The 13,024-nt window shown below is 41.5% G+C and overlaps 1 protein-coding gene across 8 annotated transcripts in view; it reads right to left on the bottom strand.

Moving 5' to 3' along the window:
* Positions 1 to 6,949: 6,949 nt before the first annotated feature.
* PPP1R12B (protein phosphatase 1 regulatory subunit 12B) overlaps positions 6,950 to 13,024 on the bottom strand; it is a 141,048-nt gene continuing 134,973 nt past the window's right edge. For 4 of the 8 annotated variants that reach the window (XM_066625934.1, XM_066625935.1, XM_066625938.1 and 1 more), the window contains one exon: positions 6,950 to 12,465. In XM_066625934.1, the coding sequence (XP_066482031.1) occupies positions 12,379 to 12,465 (87 nt within the window). In that variant the 3' untranslated portion in view covers positions 6,950 to 12,378. The remainder of the gene's footprint in view (positions 12,466 to 13,024) is intronic. The other 4 variants (XM_066625932.1, XM_066625936.1, XM_066625933.1 and 1 more) reach the window with 1 other exon arrangement.

Here is a 13,024-nt window from a genome sequence, read left to right as displayed (position 1 = left end):
TTCTTATCCAGAGCATTCACCAGTGGGTCTGATGTTTTAACATGTGGTTTAATTTTATTCCATATTGAATTGTGACAGAGTTTGACTTCCAGAAAGTAACTTCTGCTTTTGGCATTGAAATTGGTAAGGGGAGGGACAAGAAATTCATTTGAATTCAGATTGAACAGTTTCCCCAAATATCAGCAACCTTTCAGCAACCTTGCCACTGCTGAGGTTTGGACTAACATTGGGTGCAGAAAGTCACAACATGGTACACAAACTGGGAGATTTGGGGTGGGGGAAATTCAAGAAATAAAAAGCCCCTCAAAATTGCCCCAACAGATTGGCTTTGTTCACCAGCCAAGGAAGATCTCTTCTGGAACCTGCTTCATTGACTAAGTTTAGACCTGGTCAGTCCTGCTTACATTGCCAATTCTTAAATTAGACACATTCATGAAAGAGACACGTCTGTCCATGACTTTGAGGGGAATGTGCGGCCTCCCAGTTCAACGGAACAATGCCTCTGAATGCCGACTGGAGGGACATTGCCTCTCGTTTGTGGACTTCCCAGAGGCACCTGGTTGGCCACTGTGGAAACTGAAAGGCTAGGCTAGAAGGGCCTTTAACTTGAGCCAGCCAGTCATATTATGCTCCTTTCTCAGCAAAGTAGGTTTAAATGGAAGGAAACTCAGGCCTAGGTCTTACCGAGTGGAGAACCCTGGCTCTGGCCTGTGCCACTTCAGTTTGCAGGTGAGGATTCATAGGGTTGATGCTGCTCATCTATGCAAAAATAAAAATCCCCCTTCATGTGGCAAATTACTCTGCCAGATTCAAACAAGTCACCTTCTCCCTCACATTGAGAAGATGACTTTTCAAGACTGGAGGGGCAGTCAGTCATGCAGGCTTCCACCTGCAGTCCAAGAAATGGGTTGCTTCTGGTAGAGGAGGCCATCACAAGCCGATCCGTCATGGACAGAGTTGCTCCTCTCTATATAGCATAGTGTTTGAGCTAATGCATCAGGCTACTGTTTTCCCTCCCTTCCTCACCAACATAATTGTTTAGCTAGAGAGGGAGACACATTGCCAGCCTAAACTCGTTTCAGATTCCAAAATATCTTAAGGTTATTTGGGGGACAGGCTGCTGAAAGCTCCTGCAAGCCTCCTTCATGTGCTTAAGCAACTCTAAAGAGCCACTACTGCAGTTTTGCTCACTCTGCACACTGGTGCCATGGCATTATCTTCTGAGGGTTGTAGTCCACAAAGGATGTCTTGCAACCCCACACACCTGAGTTTATTTCTTAATCAAAACTGCAAGGGTGTCTGTGCTCAAACTAGATTCACTGCAACCATTTGCTAAATATAGTTTTGGTGCTGGTTTGGTAAAAAAAAAAATCCCCACTTAAAAGAGTAATGAACTTTTTCCCCCAATATCTTTCTCGTGCCTCTCAGCTTTTAATGCTGCCACTGGCAAGGATATAGGATTGTAAAGCTTTGTTGCAGAAAGATGTCCTTGTGGAGTTCTGACTCTGTAGGAGGTACTTTTTTAAGCTAGCCATGGCACCATCACCAATCTTATGCCATAACAACAGCACCAGGCAGAGGGTAGAATCACAGCCTGGGCTACTGTCCCCAGGGGACCAGAGCTAATTCAGTCCCTCAAGTGCTTTTGCTGGCTGAAAGCAAGGTGGGATCATGAGTTCTGCAGCCCTCAAAAGTTCTCAATTAAAGCTGCAGTGCTTCCTTTCCTTAAATAGTCATGAGCCAGAGCCTGTGTATGGAAGTGTATATGCACAGTTCCAAGTCTTGGAGGGCATCTATCGTTTGGATAAGGACATGTAAACAGGGAAGAATGTTTTTGCTATGGTGAATTACAATGCTGATTATTCAGGTAGGAGACCTAATTTATTATCTCTATAAATTATGCTCCCTTTTCCCACTGTAACCTACTGATCCTGATGGCTTCGGCAGCAGCTACAGAACCTGGAATCATTCCTGCCCCAGCATGACGTCCTGCTTTGAGCTGTGAAAACATCCATGTTTGTAACTGAGTGGTTTTGACTTGACACCATTTGTACGAAGTATGACATTCTACACTTGGGTCCTTGGACTTATTTGTATTTATCATGTTAGTTTAGCCATTCCTCACTGCACACTAGCCATGTGGTCACCCACTTCCTCTCAGTGACAGGTATGCACTGTTTCCAGAATTTATCCATTTCTGTTTAACTTTAGTCCACATTTGACTGTAAGGTGAAGATATATGGAAATGGATAGAATAACAATACAAAGGAATTCTGAAAGCAGTGGTTCCACATCCTAATACAGCAATAGCAATGAGCACCTTATCATGTATAGCAACTAGTAGTGCTGGGGCTAGCTGAGCATCTTCCACTAGCACAGAAAGATGCAGTGAGCCATTGTGATAGGACTAATGACTGTGAACATCACAGTGCAGCTGGGCATGTACATACACATTTAGGACACACATGGAAAGCTGCTTATGTGCCTGGATCTCTCTAATGATTGGATCAGAGTAATGTATTTGATGACCTTCAGGTCTGGCAAGGAAAAAGAATTGGCTCCAGTACACAACAGCTTTAGCACATAGACCAAATTCTATTCTGTTTTCTGCTGCAAACAATCTAGGGTAGGAGTAAAAGCACTGGGAACCAAGTCAAAACACACCTTCATTAATGGATGGTATTTCCAAGTTGGACTATTTAAAATAGGGGAGCTGTAACTTTAATATACATTAACGCATTTTGGTTTAGTTTGTTTTTCTAAAAGGGGGGAAAAGAGAACCAACTCAAGCCATCTGAGCCTCATCCGAACCCATCATTTGTGTGTACTTATATATATATATATAGAAATATATATATGAAAATTATAGAGATCTATTAACATAAAAAACCCTCTTGTAAACAATGCATGACAACTAGCCAGTATGTAAGTAGCAGCATGTGACAAGCAGAACTTGTACGCTGTGTGGATCATTGCCCATTTTCTAGAATACAGTCAAGCTACAGAGCTATTTTTAAACTGTGGTGTGAATGAACTTATTTTAGCTAATGAGATAGAGGGGAGGGGAAACTTGAAACACTTGAGAGAGTGGTCGTAACGATGTATGTTTATTTTCAATAAAAAAGTAATAATTTTTTAAATAAAAAAAGCAACAAAGCATGGCTGATCTGTAAAGAAATAAAGAGCAAATATTTATTGAGCAGTTGGGGGGAAATACAACACCAACAATATGGCAGTGAATTTCATCAGTGTCTTGTAATCGATATTTACAAAACTGTATCGTTGCATTTTACCATGTCCAGGTAGCAGGCAACATTGCGGCTTCAATGTCCCGTGTCGTGTTGAAGCATTTCACTGTTGAAGCAAATTTAGAAGCCATATTAGATCACAGGCTGCCAGGATCCTGAAATGGGGACTGGCGGACAGGTGATCCTCACTCTCTCCCCTATTCCTCACTAATGTCTTCCGCCTCTGTCTCCGTCTATTTTGCCATTCATGTCTTATGTTGTTCTTTGGGACTTTGTGAGCAACAGAGAGTTGGCTTGAGGGCGACACCTTGCTGTGGGTTTGACCTCTGAAGAGCAAGTCTTCAGGGACAGCTTTCTCAAATTTGGCTGTGAATGTCATTGTTCTGAAGCCGTTTCTTACCCTATAGGAAGCAAGTGATCCTTTTTGGCAGTCAGCAGCAGCACTGATGACAGTTCTTCCATCCGCCATTTGCTGGTTGGCAACAGACTATACATGCCATGCAGCTTAAAATGCACCGAAGAATCCCAATTTTTTTATCACTGTTTCCATGCACCTTTAAGGGCTGAGTGCCAAATAATCCACAATTAAGTAACAAATAAACCAACACTACTTGGGTCCTTCACTAGGATTGTGGAGTGCATGTGCCAAATAAGCTCCATTAGAAGCTGCCCAAATACAGATGGTCACAACAGACTGAAGCTGATAGCTGGCTCAAGGTTGACTTGGTTTAGGTTGGAGCTGGAGCAGCGTGCCCCTTACCTACCACTTTTAGAAGGCTACAGGTTACCATGATTTGGTGAAAGGGGAAAGAATTAGGGGCATAGGCTTTGGGGTACCATTCAGCACCTTTTCTACATTCTTCAAGTGGGGGGGGGGAAGAAGAATCCTGTGGTTCTTGTTGCATTATCTTGGGATGGATTCATGCTCCAGTTTGCATGATGGGAAAAAAACAGTATGGCTTGGCTTGGAGCTGCAAGCCTTCCAGTTACTTCTGAAAGTGATGCTTCAAGTACAATAAAATTGACAGAGTCCATGGAGCATATACTCTGATGCGCTACAGTGTCTCAGGGCATTATTGCGACTGGACAGCAGGGACAGTAAGATGGCAAGACAGAGCAGCAAAGCAGATGTCTTGAGGCCAACAGCACACTCCTATAGCTGCTTTCTCAGGAGTATCAGTGTGTTCTGTACAGTTTACCTCTAGGTAAGTGTGCATAGGATTGCAGCCCTAGAAAATGAAACAGTATTGCACAAGGAACACATTGTGAATGGACCCAACAAAAAGCAATGTTAAAGCTATAAAATGCAGAAGCGAAGGATGCAAGTGCCTGATAACAGAAAGCCTGGCATAGAGTACAGGACTTCTTTGAAGAAAAGCTAGGAAGGGAGACTAATGAAATTGGCTGATGTTTGGGGTGGGGTGAGGTTGGGGATACAGCACTGTGAAACAGAATTGCTGACTGCCCCTCAAGACAGGCTGGCCTGCTTGTGTGTATTCAACAGTAAGTGGCTGTTAAAGACACTGTGGCAGAGATGCTGGCAAGCAATTCAATGCAGCACATAGCCTCAGGGAGAGCTGACCAACATGTTACATGCTCCATGTCAAGGGGCTGTGGAAATGCTTCAGAAGTTCAACATTCAGGAATGGGGGGGTCTAGTCCCTTCACCTCAAGTTCCTGCTGTCTCCTCTCTGTCACACACAAAACTCCCCAAACCATCTGTCTACTCCTGTCTTAGCACTATTTTATCTCCCCCACTTTCCATGGGGCATTGGTTCTGCAACACAGACCTTCCCCCTGCCTTGCAGAAAGCAGCTTTTAATGCACCCTTTCCTGCCCTCATGTGGACCTGTTTGTCTCTATTGTTAAATTGTTATTTTGTAATGATATGCGTCTCCTTATTAAAGAAACTAGCTGAAAGAGCCAGCTGTTCTGTGCATCCTTGTTTATTTACCAGGGGGCAGTTCTTGGCTATAAACTCAGAGCAACGCCTTAGGTCTCTGTAGAATAAGGAAAGCCAGATGGTCAAGGAGGACAATATCTCTGAAGAGGGTGTGATGGGCAATTCTCATACCAGGGCATGCACCTGCAGCACAACTCTTATGCTGAAGGAATCCAGTCCTCCTCTGTCTCTGCTCATCCTAGAAGCCATCTTATGATTCATCCCTACACTAAAGCCTCACAATTTTAGGCAAGTGCAAAAGGCACAACTCATTCTTGGCATTAGATTGCACTAGGACAAAGCTATGCAACTCCCTGAGGGTAAGGCTGAGCAGAACACTAGCACTGTTCTGGAGAGATTAGCATTGCTGCTCAGCCACCGAGATCACTGGAAAGCCTTGGCCCTCCACACATGGCAGTGGCACCTTTGATGCCCAGAACCAGCTCTAACAGTATAGGGAGAGTTCCTCCTTCTGGCTAATACAAAATTCCTATGTCCCCTCTGCCTCCCTAGACTTTCAAACTCAAATCGACCTGCTGGAAATGCAGGCTGTTATTTTGGAATCTTCTACGGAAGCTTAAACACTCCCAAAGGCCAAGTGAAAGGCATATTTTGGACATTTTCTCCCTCATGACAACCACCTGCCCACTGCAGCTGTGATGGTGGGTAAGCACCAGCAGTCTGGTCTGGCCTAGTCACAGAACACTACTGAATTGATCATTGTGAGGCTTATACATCTGTACCCAATAGTGTCTCCACAGGGGTACCTACAACTCCTTAAAAAGAGTTAAGGCGTATGGGCTGTGGAAAAACAACCTTTGACAGTTAAAACATTTCTCTCACATGAAGAGATGTTTGGACTCTTCCTGAGGCCCTTTGAGGTATCCCTTCTTAGGGCTATTATTTCCTTCCCTCCATATATGTAATACACACTGCTGGTGGCATTTCTTTCAGTGTTCCTCATTAAAAGCTTAATCCCTGTATATTTTACAAAGCTCAGCCTCTTACTGCAGAAAATGCCTGCCTGCCTGCAGGGAGTCACTAATTAAGTAAAGGAAAAAAACCACCATAAAGAGCACAAAGCAACAATCCTCCTTTTTATTAGTCTAAGATTTTTCAGGCATCCAAACTTAAAGCCAGAATGCCCTTGGAGGCTTTGCACATCTAATGGCAGCTCGGGGTGTAGAATTTGTGCTGGGAGGGGATGGGGGAAAAGTGTTCATACTATAGCCATCAGTACAGTAGGAATCAACACCCATTCAGATCTAAGTAGGAAGTCACAGAACTACTTGGCGTGGCGATTCTGCACCCACTTCTGAAACCAGCACTTGAACTTGGGCGATCGCTTCCAATGCAGAACACTTTCAATAGGTTCAGACACTTACTGTGCGTTCCTATTCATTTCAGTTCCTTCTTGCCGCCTCTTCCCCCTCCTTCAGCCCATCTTCTCAATGACAGGTAAATGTGGTACACATTAGATTAAGGACGATCATTTGCTTCCTTGAATGTTTTTATCCAGACATTCAATTCCACCAATTTGCAGTGCCCTTATTTCCCGCCACTGCTTTGTGTTTTCCCAGCAGACTAGGGCAATGTAACTGAAGATTAAAGGAAGTGCAGGGAGTAGGCAGGCACATGATTATATCAGATGAAGTGGTAGACAACTTTTACCTGCCCAGAACAACCAGTAAAACAGAGGCTCTCTCAGAGAGGGAAAACAATTTTTAGTTAAAAGTATCATATGAACATCCACTCACTATTAAGATTGTCTCCGTGTTAAAGCACTTCTTTTATTTGTTTATAAATACTGTTGTGTTTACAAGCATCATATAGATGTGAATATTATTCCCAAACTTTCAAACATATAATACTTAGAATACTATATAACAATCGGTAAAACAAAAATCATTCATCTCAGAGTTTGAAAGGCCACTCAAAAAAGTTGCATAAAAATACATTCTTTCCCACCACTCACAGGCTAGTCTTTTCTCCAAGTAGTGTATTTACAAAGATCTGTAAAACTCTCCTTAAAACAGGTAAGTACAGAATACTTGCTGCTTGGGAAGTTAGCAAGCCAACAGCAGAACACCACTCTCTCTTTTCCAGGAGTTCACATGGGCAGGGAGGACTTGTTGCTTCACTCCTCAATAGCATGAGCTAATGGGGTGGTGGTTGGAAAGAGTAAGCAAAGCACAACAAGCTTTGCAGCAATCACTTAGGCCCTCCTGCATTACTTAGAACACATTTAAAAGTCACATTCACCAAGTGTTCCATGTGTCCCAGGAAGAGAGAGATCATTTGTCAAAGGAAAAAAGTGAGAGAAGAACTGACCCTGGAAGGTGGTTAATTTTGCTTATAAGCTGCTCAGGAGTTCTCTTGGTATGAAGCCATTCTTGGAACATGCAGCCTCTAGCACAGAATCACACAAAACAAAGTTAAAACAATAAGGTGAACATGATCCAAATAAAAGCCATTCAAAGAAGAGATCCTGGAAACTTGAAACTAAACTTAAAAGTTGCCTTGTGAAAGATGCTCTTCACATCCTTCTTGACATTTCTGAAAGGAGCAGGAGATACACAAATGCTGGATTCCAGATTCAGGAGCGGCCCTGTGCTTCAGGCAGTCTTGTATGGTGGTGATCCAAGAGGTGTGTGAGATAAACAAAATGAAAGCCTGGAAAAAAGGAACCTACAGCAAGCTTATAGCATAGATGAAGTACATTTTGGAAATGCTATTTGATAATAATGTAATGAAAAGGACAAACTATGTTCTCAGCAAGGAAAAGAGGCTCCTACTACCTGATATCTGACTTACTTGTGAGATGTCCTAACAAAACAGGATCTCTTCTGAGCAATTACTCTAACTACCAGAGATATACTTGCAGGGGGTACTTGTATACAAGTTGCAATTGAGATCATTCCTGAACTGAGGCCATGCTCACAGTTTCAAATTCTGAACAAGTGCAAGCAGAAATGGGGGTATACACCAAAAGCAAAACATGATTCAGTAGAAATCCCTTTTTCCATGTATTTTGTTTGAACTCTGATTTCAAAAAGTCCTGATCAGAGTTGAACTCTGATTTCTATTCATCATCATCATCTGTAAAACCCAGACTTAGTCTGCCTCTCACCATCTGATAATGGAGAGACTTGACTAACAGTGAACCTGATATAAGTGGAGGAAAGGACTGTGTTTTGCTCTCTATCACCAACACTCACACACTGAGCTTACCAGCCTGAGAATTCATTTAAGACAACACTGGATCACAGTGACACAATACACCATATTCCAAATCTTTCCAATGATACTACTAGTTCAGTCAGTAACAGATCTAGTCTTCCGCTAATGAAAAGCAAGTGTTGAGTCTCCTGCCCACTGAAGCACAGCCAGTGAGTTGTAGTCAATGTATCCACTGATTTACTGACAAGTAGTGTCATGACAAGTCTAACCATTCCTGGTTATTCCAAGGGAATATAACACATTTACTAACAGCCACACTGACTGGGTTGTATCTGCAGCATTTAGCTAAGGAGGAAGTGCTAAAGTACATCAATAATTATGTTATTGTGTTTCTATACAAGCGATTGCCAATCAATGGTAAGCTCACATGGACTGGAAACTATCAAACCAAAATTAGCTTACTTGATAGAAGGCAATGCACTCAAAGTTCACGTGAGAAATAAATCACTCTTTACTGAAATATCTGGTCTGTTTCCTAGTTCATCCATGAACGCTCTCCAATAGAAAATCAATATGGATCCAGTGAGCAACTGCTATCATTGTACTGCTGTTACTGGATACAGCTAAAGTCAAACCCACTCGCTCTTGCAGCTATACCTCTATCTTCAACTTGAAAAGGGCTTTCCATTAACTCTTCAGAGTCATTTCCATATAGCACTTGTCCATCTAGATCTCCAAAATACAACACATGCTTCTATTTATACAAGCGAAGTGATCACTGTCAATTCTCAAGACTTCTTTACATTAGTTTCCCACACCTCAGTGCTTTTCGTAGGCCTCAAACCTGAAACATTGCTTTGACCAAAAACCTGCTCCAATAAAACCTTCAGTTCATGATTTGCAAGCAATTCTCTCTCTCTCTCTCTCTCTCTCTGAGCTAGGCTTCCTAAATTAAAGTTGCACAGAAACTTCAACATAGATGTAAAAGTAGTTTAAGACATACAAGTACATCTTCCGATGTGTACCTTAGCTGTCAAAGCATTTCAGAGTAAGGAAGTAGTAAGGCAGAAGGCTTCATCCTTTAAAGAAAAACCTTCTAGTGCCTAACTTTTCCAAAAATTTCCAATACTTCCCCCACATAATTTTCCATGTACGCAGAGAACATTCAAACAGACTCCACACTTATACATTATATAAAATCCCTCTGAACACTAAACTTACCAATATAAAGCAGTCATCATTCAGAAGTAGAATTTTCTAGATTTTCTTAGTTAAAACCAGGCAAGAATTTGCTTGTGGGAGAACTCTCCTAAATTCTTCAGGACAGTTTGTTCCATCAGTTAAAAACTATATTAAAATCATTGTTTATTTCTGGGATAAATATTGATTCTCAAGCAACTTGTTTGACAACGTCTTGAGATTGTACTAAGGGAAACAAAAGTAAGAAAACAAGGAAAAGTATACCAGAATGTGTGCCTTGAGGCCCATAGTGTCAGTATGCTGCTAGAGCTGAACCCATGGAATAGACTAATTCAAATATCTTCCATAGCACCATGTTATAGTTAGTATGCGGGCTAGTTAGCAGGATTAATTTGTTCATGCAGTATTAACCTAGAGAGAATTCAAGTTTATATATCAGATTCCAATGATAAAGGGCTATATGGCGCAAACCTTCATGCTTCTTATAGGCTATATCAGCTATCATAGTCTTGTCCTTAAGGTCAAATATATTAAAACAGTGGGATTTATTTAACTTGCTAGACTCAATAGGAAGTGTCCATAGCAGAATGCAGGACATCATTTCAGAACAGAAACACAAGGTGTCTGTTTCTTTTGTGCAGCTTAAGTGACTGTTCATGGTGGAGTTTGAACAAAACCAGCTGACAATGCCATGTAAAGTCATCATGCTTTAGAGTTGGAAGGTATCACCTGCAGAGATCTCAGCCACTACTTGGAACAATAACAGGTGGTGACAAGTTTACACAGTAGAGAAAGTAACCAGTCCCTCATTCATCTAAGTCTAAAATAGGAAATGAACAATAAAATCAAATGTTTAAAAGAACTACCCAACATAAAAAATGTAGACACTCAAGAGATGTATACTATCAGTAACACATATGGAATTGCACCAGATGGTTGTCCCACCCAATCTGGATTCCTGAATATGTGCTGCCCTGAAACAAAACTGAATGCCAGCTAGTAACCAAGGTTCAGAGAGACAAAGGATTGCTGAAAATTCAGACTTTCTTTCTATTCAAAAATGTGCAAAAATTTATTCACCCTACTAGAATTTGAGGTCATTATACAGAAGCAAATCAGTTTGTCAATTCAGGGGTGGTGAAGACTGGTTTTTAAGAAAGAATTTCATATAATTCTCCTCAGCTGATGGGAATGAGGGGAATAGAAACCTCTGGATAAGGAAAAACCAAGAAGACAGGAAAGGCACCCATGACTTTGCCTAAGAAGTTACCCATAATAAAGCTTTATTGGAATGGCTTCACTCTACCAAACCATGCTGAGAGCAACATCTGGGCTGACATTGCTCCATACACAACACTGATTTCTCAGTTTCCAAAATGTGGTTTTACTACTGGTGAGGTTGGTCTAAAAGCTAATCCAAAACTAATCTTAAAAAATGAGCTGATAAAAAATGGGCTTTGGAAGAGAAAGAACACAAAGAAAACAGAACAGAACCACTGAGCAAAGGTACTACTGGCAAGAAACGGGTTTTTCATAAAGTTTGAAGGAGCCAGAAGACAGAAGAGCTGTACCTGAAGCAGTAACAGAATCCATAAAAGAGAACGTGCATTTATAGTATACACAATGCTTGACCAATACAGGTCCTGTTGTGGTATCTTTCATTAGATGCAAGCAAATTCATGTTTTACAGCAGGGCAAATGGTCAAAGTTCTCAAACTTTGTGGTACTTTAGCCACATTTCAACAAGATTGAGAGTCATCATTTGCTACAGTGATAAGCACCCACCATAACCTCAAAGATTCCCTGCTCTAAAAAATGAACACTCTACTGTATTTCCATTGGTTTTGCTTCTGTTTGAAAATGACCACAAATACATGAAATTTGCCCATGTATTTTGCAGGGCTACTCATGCAATGCTATCACTTTGTTCAACAATGTGCCATCTTGTGAATAAAAAGGTTGTGCACAGAATCTTCGTGCTTGGGTATTTCATACAACAGGGAATCTGGTAGCAATTTCTGCTAGTTTGCTGTTTTTTCAGTAGAAGTCATGAAAGATCATGAGGAGAAAGTGCTAGCCAAAGAATTCAAAAAACCGAATTACTAAACAGTACCGGAGAAGGCAACCACAGAAGGGAACAGTGGGAAGCATCATGAGATGGGCTGCAAAAAGACAGGGAAAACCATGGATTAAAGTCCCAAATTAAATTAGATTTAAAATCTTACAGTTAAATAAAACAGTCAGCTATTGAGACACATGGAAAGCCCGAATCTCCATGCCAAGTAACTTGTCACAGACTCCCGGAGAAGTCATTGTGGCTCTCACAGCACTGCAGACTCCCAAATTCCAGAAGGGAGATTGACACATCCTCAGTCTCATTCCCTGGCCTACTCCTCTGAGGCAACATCTTAAGACATGTTGGGTCAGCACTATATAGTCATTTGTGTCACTTATTACAGTAGATGCTTAGATGCTTCTTTACGTTGTACTGTGGTGGACGGATATGGGGTTTACAGCAGGTAGTTGGGGCAGCTCAGACCGAGCCAACCCACTTTTTGTCCCTTGGAGTTAGTTGCTTCAACATTCTTTGAAAAAAAAGTAGTGACAGGGTAAGCTGTGGTTTGGGGGAGGAATAAGCACTGCAATGTGGGAATGCCCAGCAAGGTGCAAGGAGCAGTGCAGGGCGTGACCAACTGTGATCCACATCTCAAGTGCCAGCAGATCATTCAACTAGCTCAGAAGCAGGTGGCAGAGTTGGCAGCTTGTGCACAGAAGTCTTCTCATTATGCCCATCCTGTGCTCAATGTACTACTTAGAGAGTTTACTGATGACACGGATAAGTGCTCCATTTTCATCTTTCAGCCGCTGATTGTCTGACTTCAGCTCTGTCAACACCTGTTCAAATGCAGAAGAAAAAAGTGTAAATATTCAATTGATTAATCACCTCTTCCTAATTGTAAAGGAATTTGGGGACATATGGCCATCCAAATATAGCAATATGGGATTCATACAAAACAATTTTTATTTTAGAAGCAGGTCAGCAAGCACATACGCTGTGCATTTTCAGCCCAGGATTATCTCTCTAAAATGGGACATTAAATTCTCTTTTCAGTCCTCATGCATTCAGAAGAACACCTACTTGTGTATGTTAGGTTATATTTTACACACTTTAACATTTGTAAGTCAAGTCAAAGATACCTGCATGTCCTAGGCATATGTACATCCTGGAGAACAACTATAATCTACGCAGCTTGACAATACTTTGGAAGAGTCCAACATTTGGACAGATTACTATGTATCTTAGTATCTTAGATTGACACTAACGTACAAAAATTAGGGCACAATCCTAACCAGGTCTACTCAGAAGTAAGTTCAATTTTGTTCAATGGGGCTTACTCTTAGGAAAGTGTGGTTAGCATTGCAGCCTTATTTGAATAAAAGTCCTGCTACTTTA

The sequence above is a fragment of the Tiliqua scincoides genome, chromosome 4, assembly GCF_035046505.1.
Source record: "Tiliqua scincoides isolate rTilSci1 chromosome 4, rTilSci1.hap2, whole genome shotgun sequence".
NCBI classification, from domain to species: Eukaryota; Metazoa; Chordata; class Lepidosauria; order Squamata; family Scincidae; genus Tiliqua; species Tiliqua scincoides.
Note: the sequence above shows the minus strand (reverse complement) of the source record. Positions and strands in the feature narration are given on the sequence as shown.